The following is a 15,542-nucleotide window of genomic DNA, read 5'->3' as shown; positions in this document are numbered from 1 at the left end:
TTTTAAGCGCTCATGTCCGCGGGGCAGGAGGGACCCGCTGCAGATTCTACATGGAGAATCCGTAGCGGGCCTGATTTTCCCCGTGGACATGAGGCCTAATGGTCCATATTCACCAAGTGAAACCGCAGTAAACGCAGCGTTTTTGCAAACACCTGTGTGAGGAAGGTCTTAGGGAGTGTGAAGTTATTACTGGAGTTTCATTTTAATAAGCATAATGGAATGCAAATGTGAGTTTTTGTAATAGACAAAATTAGCTGTATTATGTATTTAAAATAAATGCAATAGGTGTGTATATATATATATATATATATTTATTATTACAACTAAGAGCACTTCTAGTAAATAAATCCATCCACAAACCACTGATGCCCTCTGCTGGCAGCTTTCTGGCATTGCTTCTCTTGTCCCATCCAATCACACTTCACCTTACTGCTATAAGTACAGCAGTCCCTCGGCAAACATTGATTGGTTCTGGGATGACTACTGTATGTTGAAAATATTGCACGCTGAAACCATAAATCTACGGAAAACTGTTAATTGGTTCCGAAGCCTCCAAAACGTCACCGAAAAGGAGGATGAAAGAAAGTTACTAAGATAACGAATAGAGATAAAGTAGGTCCTTACAGATAACTGTCAGGCCGGCGGCACACGGACGGGTCAGATTCCGCATGCAGGAGCCTACAGCGGAATCCGGCTCTGTCCGCAGCCGGCGACCCTGTGTATCTGATCTGTAATGTCAACTGCGGATGGGCCGCAGGTCGGACGGCCTCCATTGACTTTAATGGAAGACGTCCAAGTGGAGTCAGCACAAAAATAGAACACACTGCGATTTTACTTCTGCTTGTGGAAAAGAGGATTTTTGGTACTTACCGTAAAATCTCTTTCTCGTCTTGTTCATTGGGGGACACAGCCAAGACCGTGGGTATAGCTACTGCCACTAGGAGGCGACACTAAGCACAAAAAAGTGTTAACTCCTCCTGCAGGCTATACCCCCTCCTGCCGACCTGAAGCTAATCAGTTTGTCAGCGAGCAGTAGGAGCAGCCATGCAGGATCTGAACCATAAAGAAGGAACAAAAAACAATAGGCATAACGGTTACAACTGTAAAACCACGACTGCACTATGTGCAACTTACCATAACCAAAACTCCGAACCGGATGCCACCATAAATATCTGGGTGGGTGCTGTGTCCCCCAGTGAACAAGACGAGAAAGAGATTTTACGGTAAGTACCAAAAATCCTCTTTTCTCGCTCGTTGTATTGGGGGACACAGCCAAGACCGTGGGACGTTCTAGAGCAGTCCCTCTTGGGGTGGGAGCACATGCCCATGCGGTCAGTTAACAGCCGTCTGTAAGACTCGCCGTCCTAGAGAGGCGTCGGACGAGGCAAAGGTATGCACTCGATAGAATCTTGAAAATGTATGCAGCGACGTCCACGTCGCCGCCTTGCATACTTGAGCAGCTGAGGCCCCATTTTGAACTGCTCATGAAGCCCCACCGCCCTTGGGGAGTGAGCCGTCACCCGGAACGGTGGCGTCTTGTCCTTGGAGCGGTAGGCTTCCACCACGGCCAGACGTATCCAGCGAGAAATGACCACCTTGGAGGCCGCCAGGCCCCGCCTTGGTCCGTCAGGGATTACGAACAAAGAATCAGACCGTCGGAACGACGCTGTCCATTCTAGGTAAATTCTTAAAGCCCTCACCAAGTCCAACCTGTGAAGAGTCTTCTCTCTTGGGTGAACCGCGGCTGGGCAGAACGACGGCAGCACGATATCCTCGTTTAAATGGAAGTCCGAGACCACCTTCGGCAGGAACGAAGGGATCGGGCGCAAAACTACCTTATCCTGATGGAAGACTGTAAATGGTGGTTTTGCCGATAATGCTGCAATTTCCGACACTCGGCGGATGGAGGTCACAGCAACCAGCAGAGCCACCTTCCAGGAGAGTATCCTTGTCGGAACTTCCCTCAGCGGCTCGAACGGTTGCGACTGCAGTGCATCGAGCACCAGGTTCAAGTCCCAGGGGGGAAGCGGTGAGCGGTACAGTGGAGCGGCATGCGCAACCCCCTGAAGAAAAGTACGCACGGCTGACCTAGCCGCCAATGGCCTTTGAAAGAGTATGGACAGTGCAGATATCTGACCCTTAAGGGAACTCAGAATGAGTCCCATTTCCAGGCCGTCCTGAAGAAACGACAAGAGCCGCGCCAGGGAGAAGCGCATCGGATGGAATCCACGCTGTTCGCACCATAGTAGGAAGTTTTTCCACACCCGGTAGTACACCTTGGCCGAGGATGGCTTCCTGGCCTTAATCATGGTCCTGATGACCGGTTCTGAATCCGCGGGCTCTCAAGACCTCGGCCTCAATAGCCACGCTGTCAAACGTAGCGTGGCTAAACTGTGGTGGAAGAGGGGTCCCTGTAGGAGCAGGTCCTCTCGCAGAGGAAGCGGCCACGGGGCGTCTGCTAGTAGGTCGACGAGTTCCGCGTACCAGGTCCGACGTGGCCAGTCCGGGGCTATGAGCACTACTGGGCGCCCTGATGATTTACGTAGGCGACCGCTGTTGCATTGTCCGTTTGTATCTGGACTGGGAGACCCTTCAGCTGTTGCGAGAAGTGTTGCAGTGACCGGAATATGGCCCGAAGCTCCAGGACGTTGATTGGTAACTGGGCTTCCTGCCGGGTCCAGGTTCCCTGGGCTACCAGGTTCCGTAAAGTTCCTCCCCATCCTGAGAGGCTGGCATCTGTGGTCAGGATCTGCCACCGGTAGGGGATGAAGGATCGGCCCTGATGTATCTGTGGGGAATCCAGCCACCACCGTAGGGCGCGATGCGTCTTTGGCGGAATCCTGATTCTTCGCTCGAGCGATGTCACTGACCTGTCCCATCTCGACAGGATAGTCCACTGCAGAGGCCTGGAGTGGAATTGGGCAAATGGGACTGCCTCGAAGGCCGCTACCATCAGCCCTAGCACCCTCATACAGTAACGGATAGTCACTGTGCGGCGGGCGCGCAAGGAGCGAACCTGCTTCTGAAGTAGGCGCTGCTTCGGAGCTGGAAGCAGCACCCGGTTCTGGACCGTGTTGAAGTGAAGGCCCAGGAACTCCATGCTCTGAGCCGGTGATAGTGACGATTTCTGACGGTTGACGATCCACCCGAACCTGTTCAGCGTGTCCATCGTAATGCGGAGGCTCTCCATGTTGTCCCTCCATGACGGGGCCTTTATCATTATGTCGTCCAGATATGGAATCGCGACGATTCCCCTGGCATGGAGAAGAGATACCACTGCCGCCAAGATCTTTGTGAACACCCTGGGTGCCGTTGCCAGGCCGAATGGAAGCGCGGTAAATTGGAAATGTTCGGCTTGGACCGTGAACCGGAGGAATCTTTGATGAACCGGTCGGATGGGGATGTGGAGGTAGGCATCCTTTATGTCGATCGATGACAAGTACTCTCCCGGTTCCATGGACGCGATTACTGTTCGAATGGATTCCATGCGAAAGCGACGCACTTTCACATATTGGTTCAACCTCTTCAGGTCTAGGACCGGTCTCACGGATCCGTCTTTCTTCGGTACAACGAATAGGTTTGAATAAAAACCTGTGAATCGTTGGGAACTTGGTACCGGCACTATGACTCCTTGATCTAGAAGAACTTGGACTGCTTGAAGCAATGCAGCGTTCTTCCGTGAGGATCCAGGAGTCCTGGAGCTGAAGAAGCGGTCGGGAGGGTATTTGGCGAATTCTATTGTGTAGCCCTCCATGACGACTTCCCGTACCCAGGCGTCCGATATCTGTGCCAGCCAGACCGCGGCGAATCGGGAAAGCCGTCCCCCCACCCTGTCCACCCTGGGTGGGGGCAGGTTTTCATGCGGATGACTTTGTACGAGGGCCATCCCTCCTGGTCTTTGGGGGCTGGGCCTTGGTACGCCATGATGGCCTGGGCTTGAATGATGGTCCTCTCTTCTGGGCCTGGTCCTGGGTACTTCTTTTAGTTTCCGGTGCGCGCGGGCTACTCCGGCGAAAGGAACGGAATTGAAAACTGGAGCGTCGTGGGGGTGGTGGTTGTCTCCGCCGGTTTTGAGGGAGATGCGTGCTCTTGCCCCCCGTGGCTTCTGAGATGATCTCATTTAGCCTGGCTCCAAACAGTCGTAGTCCTACAAAGGGGATGTTCGTCAGGGATCCCTTGGAGGATGCGTCCGCGTCCCACGACTTCAGCCGCAGGATGCGCCGTGTGGCCAGCGACGTCGCCGATGCTCGAGCCATAAACCTTGCTGCATCTAAGGAAGCTTCACAGATGAATCTGCCCGCCTGCTCTATTTGGCGAGCAATGTCCGCCATTTCTTCTGGGGCAGACCCGTCTAGTATGCCTCTGCGCGGTTGTTTAGACCATTCGGCGATAGCCCTGCTAACCCAAGTGGAGGCGAAAGTAGGACTAAGAGCAGACCCCACTGCCTCAAAAGCCGATTTAGCTAGCGCGTCGATCTTCCTGTCACGTGTATCCCGTAGGGATGAAGCATCCGCCATGGGTAGGGTAGTGTGCTTCGCCAGGCAGGAGACTGGCGGGTCAACTGTAGGCGGCGGCGCCCACCTTTTAGTCACATTCTCTGAGAAGGGATAGAGGACGTCCAGGTGCTTCGGCTTTACGAAACGTCTGTCCGGGCACTTCCATTCCTTATTCAGCACCGCCTCAAAGTCGTCATGGGGCGGGAACGTCTTGGGCAAGCGCTTGGGTCGCCGGAAAGAAAGGGACGGCGCTGGCGCAGAGGAGGGTTGCTCCTGGAGGTGGAAAGTGTCCCGCACCGCCACTATCAGACTGTCTACCGTCTCGGAGAGGCTAGCCAACTGCTCGTCCTCGACGTCGAGGTCCGAGAGGTAGTCTGAGAATTCGGCCTCGGCTTCACTGTTCTCCCTAGAGGGCGGGAGAGAAGTCGCCCCGGAAGAGTCGGCACGGTTTGGTGATGCCGGAGATCCCGAGGAGTCCCGAGACCCTGGTCGTCTAATACGCTTCCGTGGTCTAGCGTGAGACAAGTCTCTTCTGACAGTGTCATCTTCGCCGCGCACGTCTGGCCCAGGGGGAACCGCGCGGTCCAGCCTATCCAATATTGCGGTAGACGCAAGCATAAGGTTAGAGACTGCCTGCGCCAGGGAGCGGGCCCACTCAGGTTCTGCTGAGGGTGAGGGCTGCATGGGCGGGGGGCCTGTATTAGGTTGTACGGGCGCCTGCCTAGGAGCGGTACAGTCAGTACAGTACGGCTCTACCTGCCCGCAAGGAAATTTAGCGTTACAGCGAGAGCAAGCGTAGTGCGTCGCTCTGGCTGTCCCCTGTCCGGACTCTTGGGTTCTGGAGTCGGACATAGTGCAGCGCGTGGTTTGCGCAACCTGCCTCTGCTGAGAAAAAAATTGCAGGAGGAATAGTGCAGGGGAATAGTGCAGGGGAGATGTGCAGGAGAGCTGCCGCTAGGGCAGAGCCTACCCGGTCCAACAGGGGTTCTGGCTGTCCAGGCTGTGTCCACCCACGCTGCTGTGGCACCACAAGTCCCAGGAGAGAAGATGGCCGCTCTGGGTAGGGAAGCGGGGGCGGGGCTTGTCCTCTTGGCGCGCAGCTCGCTGATTGGGCGAGAGAGCCCGCGCTGATGGAGCTCCGCCCCCGGAGGCGTGCCTGTGTAGGCCCGAGCCGGGAGCTGGATTAATCGGCTCCCCCGGATCCACCGCCGATAGCCTTGCGGGGGAACCCCACAGAGGGTGACAGGGAGCCCCAGGAGTCGCCGCCGGCGTGCCTCAGACTACCGCACCGCCGGTAGTCTCCGCCCCGCGTCGTACCGCGGAGTAGTGCTGGGAGCCGCTGGAGGCAAGGGCCTTAGCTCCGGTGAGAAGCCGGGCCGCGGCCCGAAGACGGCAAGGCCGCGGCCCGCTGGAACGCAAGGCTGCAGCCGGTGGAACGCAAGGCTGCGGCCGGAGGAACGCAAGGCCGTGGACCGCGGGGCAGGCAAGGCAGCGGACCGCGGGGCAGGCAAGGCAGCGGACCGCGGGGCAGGCAAGGCAGCGGACCGCGGGGCAGGCAAGGCAGCGGACCGCGGGGCAGGCAAGGCAGCGGACCGCGGGGCAGGCAAGGCAGCGGACCGCGGGGCAGGCAAGGCAGCGGACCGCGGGGCAGGCCGGTGATCAAAGGGGTGCATGGTGGGGAGCCGCCAGCCTGCCGCGGGGCACGGAGGTGGCCTGCAAAGTTAGGAGGAGAGGAGAAGGGGTAGCCAGGGCCGGGATGCACGTGAGGGAAAAAAAATAAGAAAACTGCATACTTACCTCCCGATGTGCGAGTGGTGGTAGCCTGGCTCCAGCAGAGCATCCTCCCCGCCATCGCCTTCCCTTTGTGGGGAGGGGATGTTGGACCGTGGATATCGGGGGGCTCTATGGCTGGCGGGTCACACTCAGTTTGGTGGCCGAGTGTGCCTCCTTGTCTTCTGAGGGGACCCGGCAGACAACAGAGGGTTGCATATCACCTCTGTTCGCCGCCCTCGGTGGGTTAACGGGGAGAGTCCTGCCTCCCCGTTATGCCCTGGTCATTCCGCAAGGAAAAAAATCAAAAAGAAAAAGTAAAAAGTTAAAAAAGAGAAGTCCGCAGACAAAGACGTCTGCCTCCTACGACACTAAGCTAAAAACTGATTAGCTTCAGGTCGGCAGGAGGGGGTATACCCTGCAGGAGGAGTTAATGTGCTTAGTGTCGCCTCCTAGTGGCAGTAGCTATACCCACGGTCTTGGCTGTGTCCCCCAATGCAACAAGCGAGAAATCACAATCGCTGTCCGCTCATGTGAGCAGACATGCAACTGTTCTATTCTTTCAATGGATGTGGAATACCGCAGATTGCCCATGCGGGTGACAATCTTGGATTCCGCAATTCAAATCCGGTCGTGTACCACCGGCCTCAGACAGCGCTGCTGGATATACGGATTGGCTGGATTTTCCAGCAAAGTGCAGACTGTGACATTGTATGTGGAGTCGGAGTTCGAGTTAGAATGGCCAGGAAAGACCTTTGTATGGTGAAAATATCCCATCCGGAGGGTCTGTAACACTTCAGGGATCGCCGTATTGATCAATGTAGTGGAGATTTGCAGTTACTCATGAAGTCAATGGGAAAGCACAAAATATACTGTACTCCTTATAATTCTCTCTCCCTCTTCATCTAGACCAGTGTTTCCAAACTCCAGTCCTCAGGGACTGCCCACAGGTCATGTTTTCAGGATTTCCTCAGTATTGCACAGGTGATTTAATTATTGTCAGCACCTCAGACATTGCCACAGGTGTTCTTACTATAGGATATCTCGAAAACATGACCTCTAGGGGTTCCATGGGGACTGGAGTTGAGAAACACTGATCTAGAGTAAGCCACCGTCCCATCACTGTCAGCAAGGATTCTTATCAAGTGTGACTGCCACTCAGGATGCCACTCAGCGTCACCCACAATGCCCTCTACGTATGGCTAGGACTCACTTGCGGATGCCAGCAGCCTTGTCAGCCTCATACTGCGGTGGATGTTCCTGCAGCTGTCGGCGAAGGTCTCTCCAGCATTGTTCCAAGATGTTCTTTAATGGCTCGAGTTCTATGCGATCCAGCTGTAAGTCATGCATTCAACTGTTAGAACCTACAGTTATACTCAACGCAACCCAAATCACTGTGCTGAAGTGGCCACAATGGGGATATCCCAATGTGGAATGCATGGTTTCCATAATACTGCTGTATATAAACCTACTGAGATATTTCAAGGGGTTATTTCACTAAAGCCATCTATTATCTAGGTGATAAATGAGTGATCGCTCAGACCCTCAGGCATCATGAGAGTCCAGCTTCTCATCACGGGTGTCTGCAAAAGGTAGAGTCATGTATTTTGGCAAGCGTGACAAGTAGGCAGATCGCTAGCAGCCTGTCTCGATGGGCAGCAGTCAGCACAGAGCGGTTCAGACTGCCCATATGAAAATTTAGTGAGACAGCGAGAACACCTCCTCCCTAAAAGACCACCATGATAGGTTGGAGAGAGTTTGTAAGCCCAACCCTTTAAGGGCAGTCACAAATTGGACAAGTAATGTAGCAGCCCAGCCCCTGTGAAACAGGCCTCTTAGTAAGCTCACCGCTACAGGAAACGCCCATAGCAATGAGGTTCCCACCCCTCCATACACGGGAAATGTGGTCCAGTGACAAGCAGGACCAGCTGAAAAGCCTGCAGTGTGCGCTGCTGAGAAAGAGGCAGAGAGGCTGCTGTCTGGTCAAAGCAGCCCCCCACGGAAGCAGCGCTTGGGTGGTTGGGAGTGGGCAGAGCCTACCACGTTGTCCAAGGATGGCAAAATGCGGGAGCACCAAGAGAGGAGTCCTGAAAAGGGGCCAAACTCGGGTGGGAAAAACTGAGATAGGGATCCTAGCAGGAGAGGTGGCCGAATTCCAAGAGAGATAGCGATAGCATACTCACCCATCCATAGAAGTCACTCCTATACTCCAGCAACGTGCACCCCAGTACTTGCCTACTCTTTGTAGAGGGAAAGAATGCTTTCGCTGGAGGGGGCACGCTATGGCTGGCGGCTCACGGTCAAGTTGGTGTTAGATTGTTCCTTCTTTTCTCTGAGGGCTGTACATACAACAGGGTGGTTGGATCCACGTGGTTAGCCCTCCTCAGTGGGGTAAATAGGGAGAGTCTAGTACCTGCCCTGAATTCCCGAAAGTAGTTGCAGAAAAAAAAAAAAAAAGGACCAGTAAGGGAGAGCTCTGCTTCTACGGAAACCAAGCTAAAACTGGTTAGATTGGTACCTGCAGGAGGGGTATAGCTGGTAGGAGGAGCAAAAACTTTTTCCACTTAGTGTCTGCCCCCTAGTGCAAGCGCTATAACCACAGTCCAAGCAGTGTCCCAAGGATATGAACGAGAAACCCTTTTAACAGAGCAGTGACCACGCATGTCCATCACCACTTCATTCACTAAGAGGGCCCCTCAGTGTGGTGATCTCATTATCGGGGGGTCCCAGCGGTTGGATCCCCAACAATTCTCACTTATCCAGTGGATAGCAGATTAGCGATTTTGGTAGGAAGACATCTTTAATCCAGGAGATATTATATTGAACAGAATAGTTGACAGGTTCGGTCCTGCTACATCAGTAGATTTAACATAGTTGTCCATAAGCTAGGATTGTGCAGGAAGCTCCTAAAATCTGTGAAAACTACCAAGGAAGGGCAAGCCACCTAAAAAGCCAGGAGCCTGATCTGTCCACTGGATGAAACCTGTATCATGATCATAGAGTTCGGTGCTGAGGGTAGTGATGCAGGTTTAGGGCGTACATGGGTATCAGTAGCACCCAGTCCCCAGTGCTTAAGAAGCTCGAAGACCCTAATGCCACTTGTAAAGAGTTGTAAACTATTGATGGTATATCTAGGCCATCAACAGTAGATCAGCGGGAATCTACAACCTGGGATCCCTACCGACTAGCGGTTGTTGGGCTGGTTCACTGGTGCACCCAGTTGAGTTTTGCAGGAAGCGGTCAGCTCTGTTCCAATTGCTAGGCTTATGTACATTCTTGTAAGTTTGCAATTAGGAGAATTCAGTCTCATTAATAGTCATTTCTTCACCTTATCAATCACTTTTCAACCAGGTACAAGCCATTTAATTGTCCTTGCATGATGCTGGAGGAGGAAGAGGAGGCTGTTCAACTTTAGTTTAGGGTCACACAAGTGTAAGCACATTCACGCTCGCAGTTGTATGATGGGCGCATGTGCATGTTGTACTGTACTTTCTGCACACGCTCCCATTCATTGAAATGGGCAATTACGTTAATGCAAAATGTGTTTTTTTTCCATGCGCAAATGCACAGGAAGATAGAGCCTGCTGCGTATTGTGTGTGACTGAAATACGAGCGCAAAATACGCTTTTGTGAACAAACCTATTGAAACCAATGGGTTCTATACACTTCATATTGCACAGGCAAATACGTTTGTTTGACAATGGCCTTAGAGGTTGCCTCAGCACAAACATCGGTGGTGCACCAGCTCACATAGGTCATGAAAATCCAATTGTCCAATTTAAAAAAACGCCTGACCAAGGTGAACCCCTGCGATTACTAGAGCGAAGAGAGAGTGGCACTGGGAGAGTACTATACCGCTTAGGGTTTGTGCACCTTTTGAAAAATTTGAGCAGCGCTGACAAGACAATTAGAGACACAAAGCTTTCTTAGGAAATATACGCAGCATGTTCTAATTTACCGCTGCATTGTTTTCTACGGGTGCGTTTGGCACGCAGTGCATATGCAATTACATTGCGTATGTACAGCATTTTTATTTATTTATTTACAGATGTTGCAAGGATGCCCTTGGCCTTGTAAGCCTCCTTGACAGCTCACCTGAGCCACCGGGCAATCAAATCTCTAGAAGAGGCCCTTCCTTTGGCCTGCCTCTGAAATTGAACGAAGTTTGTCAGTCTTACTGAAACGTTCTATCACCTCAAGGTATGCTAGTGCAGCTCTTTTAACATCAAGATTATGGAGCTTCTGCTCCTTTTCATTTTTGAAGTTTTGACAAAAGGCTGGAATAACGATTGGCAGGCCTCCGTGGAAGTCTGACAAGACTTTGGGTTAAAAAGAAGGGTCTAAAAGAAAATACAATCTTGTCGGGGTGAATAGTCATATATGGGGGCCTCTGTGAAAGGGCCTGGATTTCACCCACACGCCTAGCCGACGTGACTGCCACAAGGAGGGCTACCTTATACGTCAGCAAGCCGATGGATAGGTCTCTAAGAGGTTTAAACGGGGGATCGCAGAAGGCCTGAAGAACTATGGTCAGATCCCAGGGGGGTGCCGTAAGCCTTGTAAATGCATGCAGCCTACTCGCCCTTCCAGGAAATTTCCTAATCCACCTGTGCTCAGCAAGTGCGAGATCAAAGAATGCCCTCAAAGCTGCCACTTGGACTTTAAGGGTATTTGGACTAAACCCTTTATCCAGGCCCGCCTGGAGGAAATCTAGAATTTTACGGATGTCCGGCTGGTCTAACTGCTGGATGTCCTGACCTATCCATTCTGAGAATTTTAATCTACATTAGTAGATAGACCCTTTCCTAAGAATTTTACCCGTTCAAGATCCAGGCCATAAGCCTGAACTTGTGACCCTCTGGGTAAAGGAGGGGACCCTGTAGCAATAGATCTGGTCTTGACGGAAGATGGAAAGGCTCTCCCATTGACAGAGATCCCAGGAGAGGAAACCAAGGTATTTTGGGCCAATAAGGCGCTACTAGAATGAATGACAGGCTTGACCGCAGTAATTTCCTTAGGAGGAGCGGAATCAAAAGGTAAAAGGGGGAAAAGCGTAAGCTAAGTCCCAAATCCAGGGTTAAGGGAGAGCATCCGTGCCTAAGGCTTGCTTTTCCGAGCCTCAGGAAAAGAAAAAAGACGGCACTTGATATTTGTGCTTGACGCAAATAGGTACCCCCCATTTTGTCACGAGTAGGCTGAACACCTCGGGATGGAGTCCCCACTCTCCTTGGTCCACTTTCTTCCTGCTTAGAAAGTCCGCGGCTGAATTCTCGTCTCCTTTATGTGGAATGCTGACAGTGACCTGGTTGTAAGTTCCGCCCACTGAAGGATCCTTCCCGCCAGATGCTGAAGTAGAGGATTTCTGGTGATACCCTGGTGGCGAATGAGTGACACTGCCGTCATGTTATCGGAAAAAATCCTCACGTGCTTCATCCCGAACACTGTTTGCAGGCTACATAGGGATTTCCAAACTGCATTAAGTTCTCTAAAGTAAGATGAACTGGATCTCTCATGAGGGTCCCATGTACCCTGTATATGACCACCTTCAAAGTGGGCCCCCCACCCTTTGGCGCTGGCATCAGTTATTAGCGCAGGGTCCAGATTCCATTCGGATGCCTGCGAAAGGTTGTCTGAGGACAACCACCAACGGAGTGAGGATCTAGCCCTAGCGAAAATAGGGATTGTTTTGTCAAGTGAGGACTGTGACTGTGTCCCAGTTCTGGAGGATAAGTGCCTGGAGGTCACGGCTGTGGAATTGGGCCCAGGGAACCACACCAATGCATGAAGTCATTAACCCCAGGATCCGCATCGCCTCTCTTATTGATACTCTAGATTTTTTATATAGAGCAGAACATTCATCTAAAATGGGCTGGACGAACTTTGGAGATCGGAATCCAAAAGGACTCCTAAGAATTTTTTCGGTTCCATGTGGGATTACAGATTATTAATGATCCAGCCCAGGTCCTAAAATAGCTGAAGTGCAGAACTCAAGTGTGATCTCAGAATGGTCGGAGAATCTGCCACCAGCAGGAAATCATCCAGATATAGAATGATAATAATCCCGCAATTGAGCAAAAAAGCTATCATTTCAATCACCACTTTGGAAAAAAAAAACATGGAGCGGAGGAAATTCCAAAGGGGAGGCAGATAAATTGGAAGGGACGGATATCCCCTTCCACTCTCAGTGCAAATCTCAGGAACCTTTGCGAGTTGACGTAGATGGGGATGTGATAATACGCATCCTTCAAGTCAATCGTAGCCATTACACAATCCCTACCAATCATGGGGGTTGCGGTTCTGATAGTCTCCATTTTAATTTTTGTATACTCAATAAATTTGTTTAATTCCTTGATTAATTATGGTGCGATGCGAACCATCTGGTTTAAAAACCAGAAAAAAAACAGGGGAGTAAAACCATTACCCCCATTCCCTTTTAGGGACAGGGATAACCGCACAGAGATCCAGCAGGTTCTGTACACCCTTAAGTAGAGCCTGCTCTAGGGCTGGAGACTGTACCGAGGTTAAAATGAATCTATTCGGAGGGTGAGATTCTAGCTCAATCTTGTAGCCCTCCGCCACAAGATGTAAAACCCATTCATTAGTAGTTATGTTTTGCCAACTGGTACAGAAATGAACTAATCTTCCACCCAATGGGCATGGAGATGTAGGCTGAGGAAGCCTTACTCCTTCCTCCCTTCGGATAAGACCACCTTCCGGTCTTTCCTTTCCCTTAGCAAGTTGTAGTCAAGGGACGTGGAGTGAAGGGTCTTTTGTGAGGTCTGATGGCTGGCAGTCCCTGGTTTTTGTCTGCTGCCTTTCCTAGCACGCAATCCAGGTCCGGTCCGAAAATAGGTGAACCCCGAAAGGGTAAGGTACACAACTTATTCTTGGAGGTTATGTCTCCTGACCACTCCTTTACCCAAACTGCCCTTCTGGCCACGTTGGATAGGGCTGCCATGCGGGCTCGAAAGCGGACCGTCTCCATAGAAGCATCCACCAGAAATCCCGTTGCCATCTGGAGCAGAGGGATGCCGCCCACAATCTCTTCTCTGGAGGCTTTCTGGTCAATCAAGGAAGCAAGTTGATCCAGCCAAACGGCTATGGAGCGAGCCACCAAAGTGGCCGTAATGTTAGACTTCATAATCAGACTGGACGTGGACCAAGCCTTTCGCATGGTCATGTCCACTTTGTTGTCCATAGAATCTTTTAAGTGGGACGTATCCTCTAAGGGTAGCCCAGTTCTCTTAGACACCATAGAGATAGCTGTGTCAACCTTTGGCATTTCGTCAAAGATAGCCACTTCATCTGCAAATAAAAGACGCTCCTTAAATTCTTTGGAAATTAATGGAGCTTGATCCACACAGTTCCACTCATTAAGGATCAACTGCTTAAGTGTGGCATTTACAGGAAATGTAGATTTACGTTGTGGAATCAGACCCGCGAACATGTCATCCTGCGCTGTGCGAGGTTGCTGCACTTCTTCCTCCACTTGCATGGCAAACTGCTTTTAGTAATTGATCCATGTTAGTGGCGGAAAAAAGATATTTTTTCTCCCCCTGCGACACTTCACCAAGATCTTCCAGATCAAATTCTTCCGCTATGTCAGAGTCAGTCTCAGACACTGCTGGAGCGGACCTTCTTGTGTCCCCCGAGGGCCCTGGTTGGAGTTCTGAGAGGGAGGACTGTACATATTCCCGGACGACCGACCGGATTTCGAACATGAGGGAAGATTTTTCTTCCTGCAGAACTTTTGCTGAGCAGGAAGCACATAATGTTTTAGCATAGGAGTCGTCAGGTTTTGCTAAGCATACTAGACACTTTTTACTTCTCCTCCTAGCCTCCCTAGGTTTTTGAGTATCCCTGTCCTGAAATGACAAGGGAGAACTCTATTAGTAAGGAAAGTGTAAGCCAGGTGTCTATAGGTTGGCCCACAGCACCACTTACAGTTTGGAGATTGTCTGGGTCCTCTCTGGCCGACATCCTGCGCTTGTGGGATCAGAATCCTGTCCTTAGGAGCGATTCCCAGCATGTACTAGGCACCAGCAGCCTTCTCCTAGTGCAGGAGGCATTTAAACTTTGAATCTGGCGCCTAGCCATGCTAGGCCCCGCTCCCTCCCCTTGCGGAGCATCTCGCGTCATCGTCTGAGGCTGGAAGACCCTGAGGTAGCGTCCGCCGCCTGGAGGACGGCCGTGGTGGTGCCGGAAAGCCCACCTTGTACCCAGGCCCACGCAGTTCCCGGTTAGTACCGAGGTGAGGTCCTTTCCACTGATGTAAGCAGGGCTGCCAGAAGCGATGCCGCCCGCCGCCATTGGTGAGTCCGGATCCGGCGGCACGTGACAGCATACGCTGGAGCTTTGCTGCTGCTGTCCTGGAGGGATAGGAAAACACTGGTGTTTGGTGGAGGGGAGGTTTCTTTTATGCTCTGCCTCTTCCTGTCCCTTCAGGTCAGCATGTGAGCAACCTCCAGCATATGCTGTCATGATGTCGGAGGGAAATACACTCTACATGCGTGGGCATGTGTGAGCAAAAACGTGACAATACGTGATTCACTACGCAAGCAGTTTCCGATATGGCTGTGTGCATGGAGTCTTAGTGTCAATACAATTTTATAATAGCGCTTGACAAGAGTTACAGCACTTGAATCCTCACCAGTCAAATGCATATACTAGCAATACACCATCAATATTTTTATGCTGAGACAACCCCTTTAATTACAACGCAGGTTCTATGTGCCCCAAGGATATGTGAGTGGAACCCAGACTGAATCGAATATTTACTCACTTTGTTCTGCATCTCCGCATTGATTTTCTCCAGTAGTCTTTGCCAGTCTTGCTCCTGGGCATTCACTTTGCCAAGCAGCTCTTGTACCATTCTACTTAGGTGTTCTGTGGTGGCATCAAAATGTGTGCGGCTCACTTTACTTTCCAATATACGCTTGTCTGCTTTCTGTTCAGCCATAGCAAAGAATAATCCACATAAGATAAAGGTGAAAGCTTAGAGATCATCAGACTTAAGTAGCAGAACAAAGTGAGAGAGGAAGGAATGTAAAGCATTCAACAACTATTAACAGGCATGAACGCACATAAAAACAAAGCAGATTTAGCGCTAGTAATTGTAAATAAACCACAAAGTTACACAACTACAGCCTCACCGCATCAAACTGCAGCCCGATGATTTCTTTGTCCAGTTTTTTCATGTCCAGATTCTCCACCGTCTGGTAAAGGATCTATAGGAAGAGTGAAGATATAGTGATGTAAGACTGAAGGAGTATGAAG

The 15,542-nt window shown here is 51.3% G+C and overlaps 1 protein-coding gene across 1 annotated transcript in view; it reads right to left on the bottom strand.

The window, feature by feature from the left end:
• The window catches only part of QRICH2 (glutamine rich 2), a 58,542-nt gene that overhangs the window by 15,167 nt on the left and 27,833 nt on the right, over positions 1-15,542 (bottom strand). Inside the window, exons 10-12 of the mRNA XM_066585962.1 lie at positions 15,419-15,493; positions 15,049-15,213; positions 7,480-7,601 (exon numbers count right to left, since the gene is read on the bottom strand). Of these exons, the coding sequence (XP_066442059.1) occupies positions 7,480-7,601; positions 15,049-15,213; positions 15,419-15,493 (362 nt within the window). The remainder of the gene's footprint in view (positions 1-7,479; positions 7,602-15,048; positions 15,214-15,418; positions 15,494-15,542) is intronic.

Source organism: Eleutherodactylus coqui, chromosome 13 (genome assembly GCF_035609145.1).
Source record: "Eleutherodactylus coqui strain aEleCoq1 chromosome 13, aEleCoq1.hap1, whole genome shotgun sequence".
Taxonomy (NCBI): Eukaryota; Metazoa; Chordata; class Amphibia; order Anura; family Eleutherodactylidae; genus Eleutherodactylus; species Eleutherodactylus coqui.
This window is presented reverse-complemented; position numbering and strand designations above follow the sequence as displayed.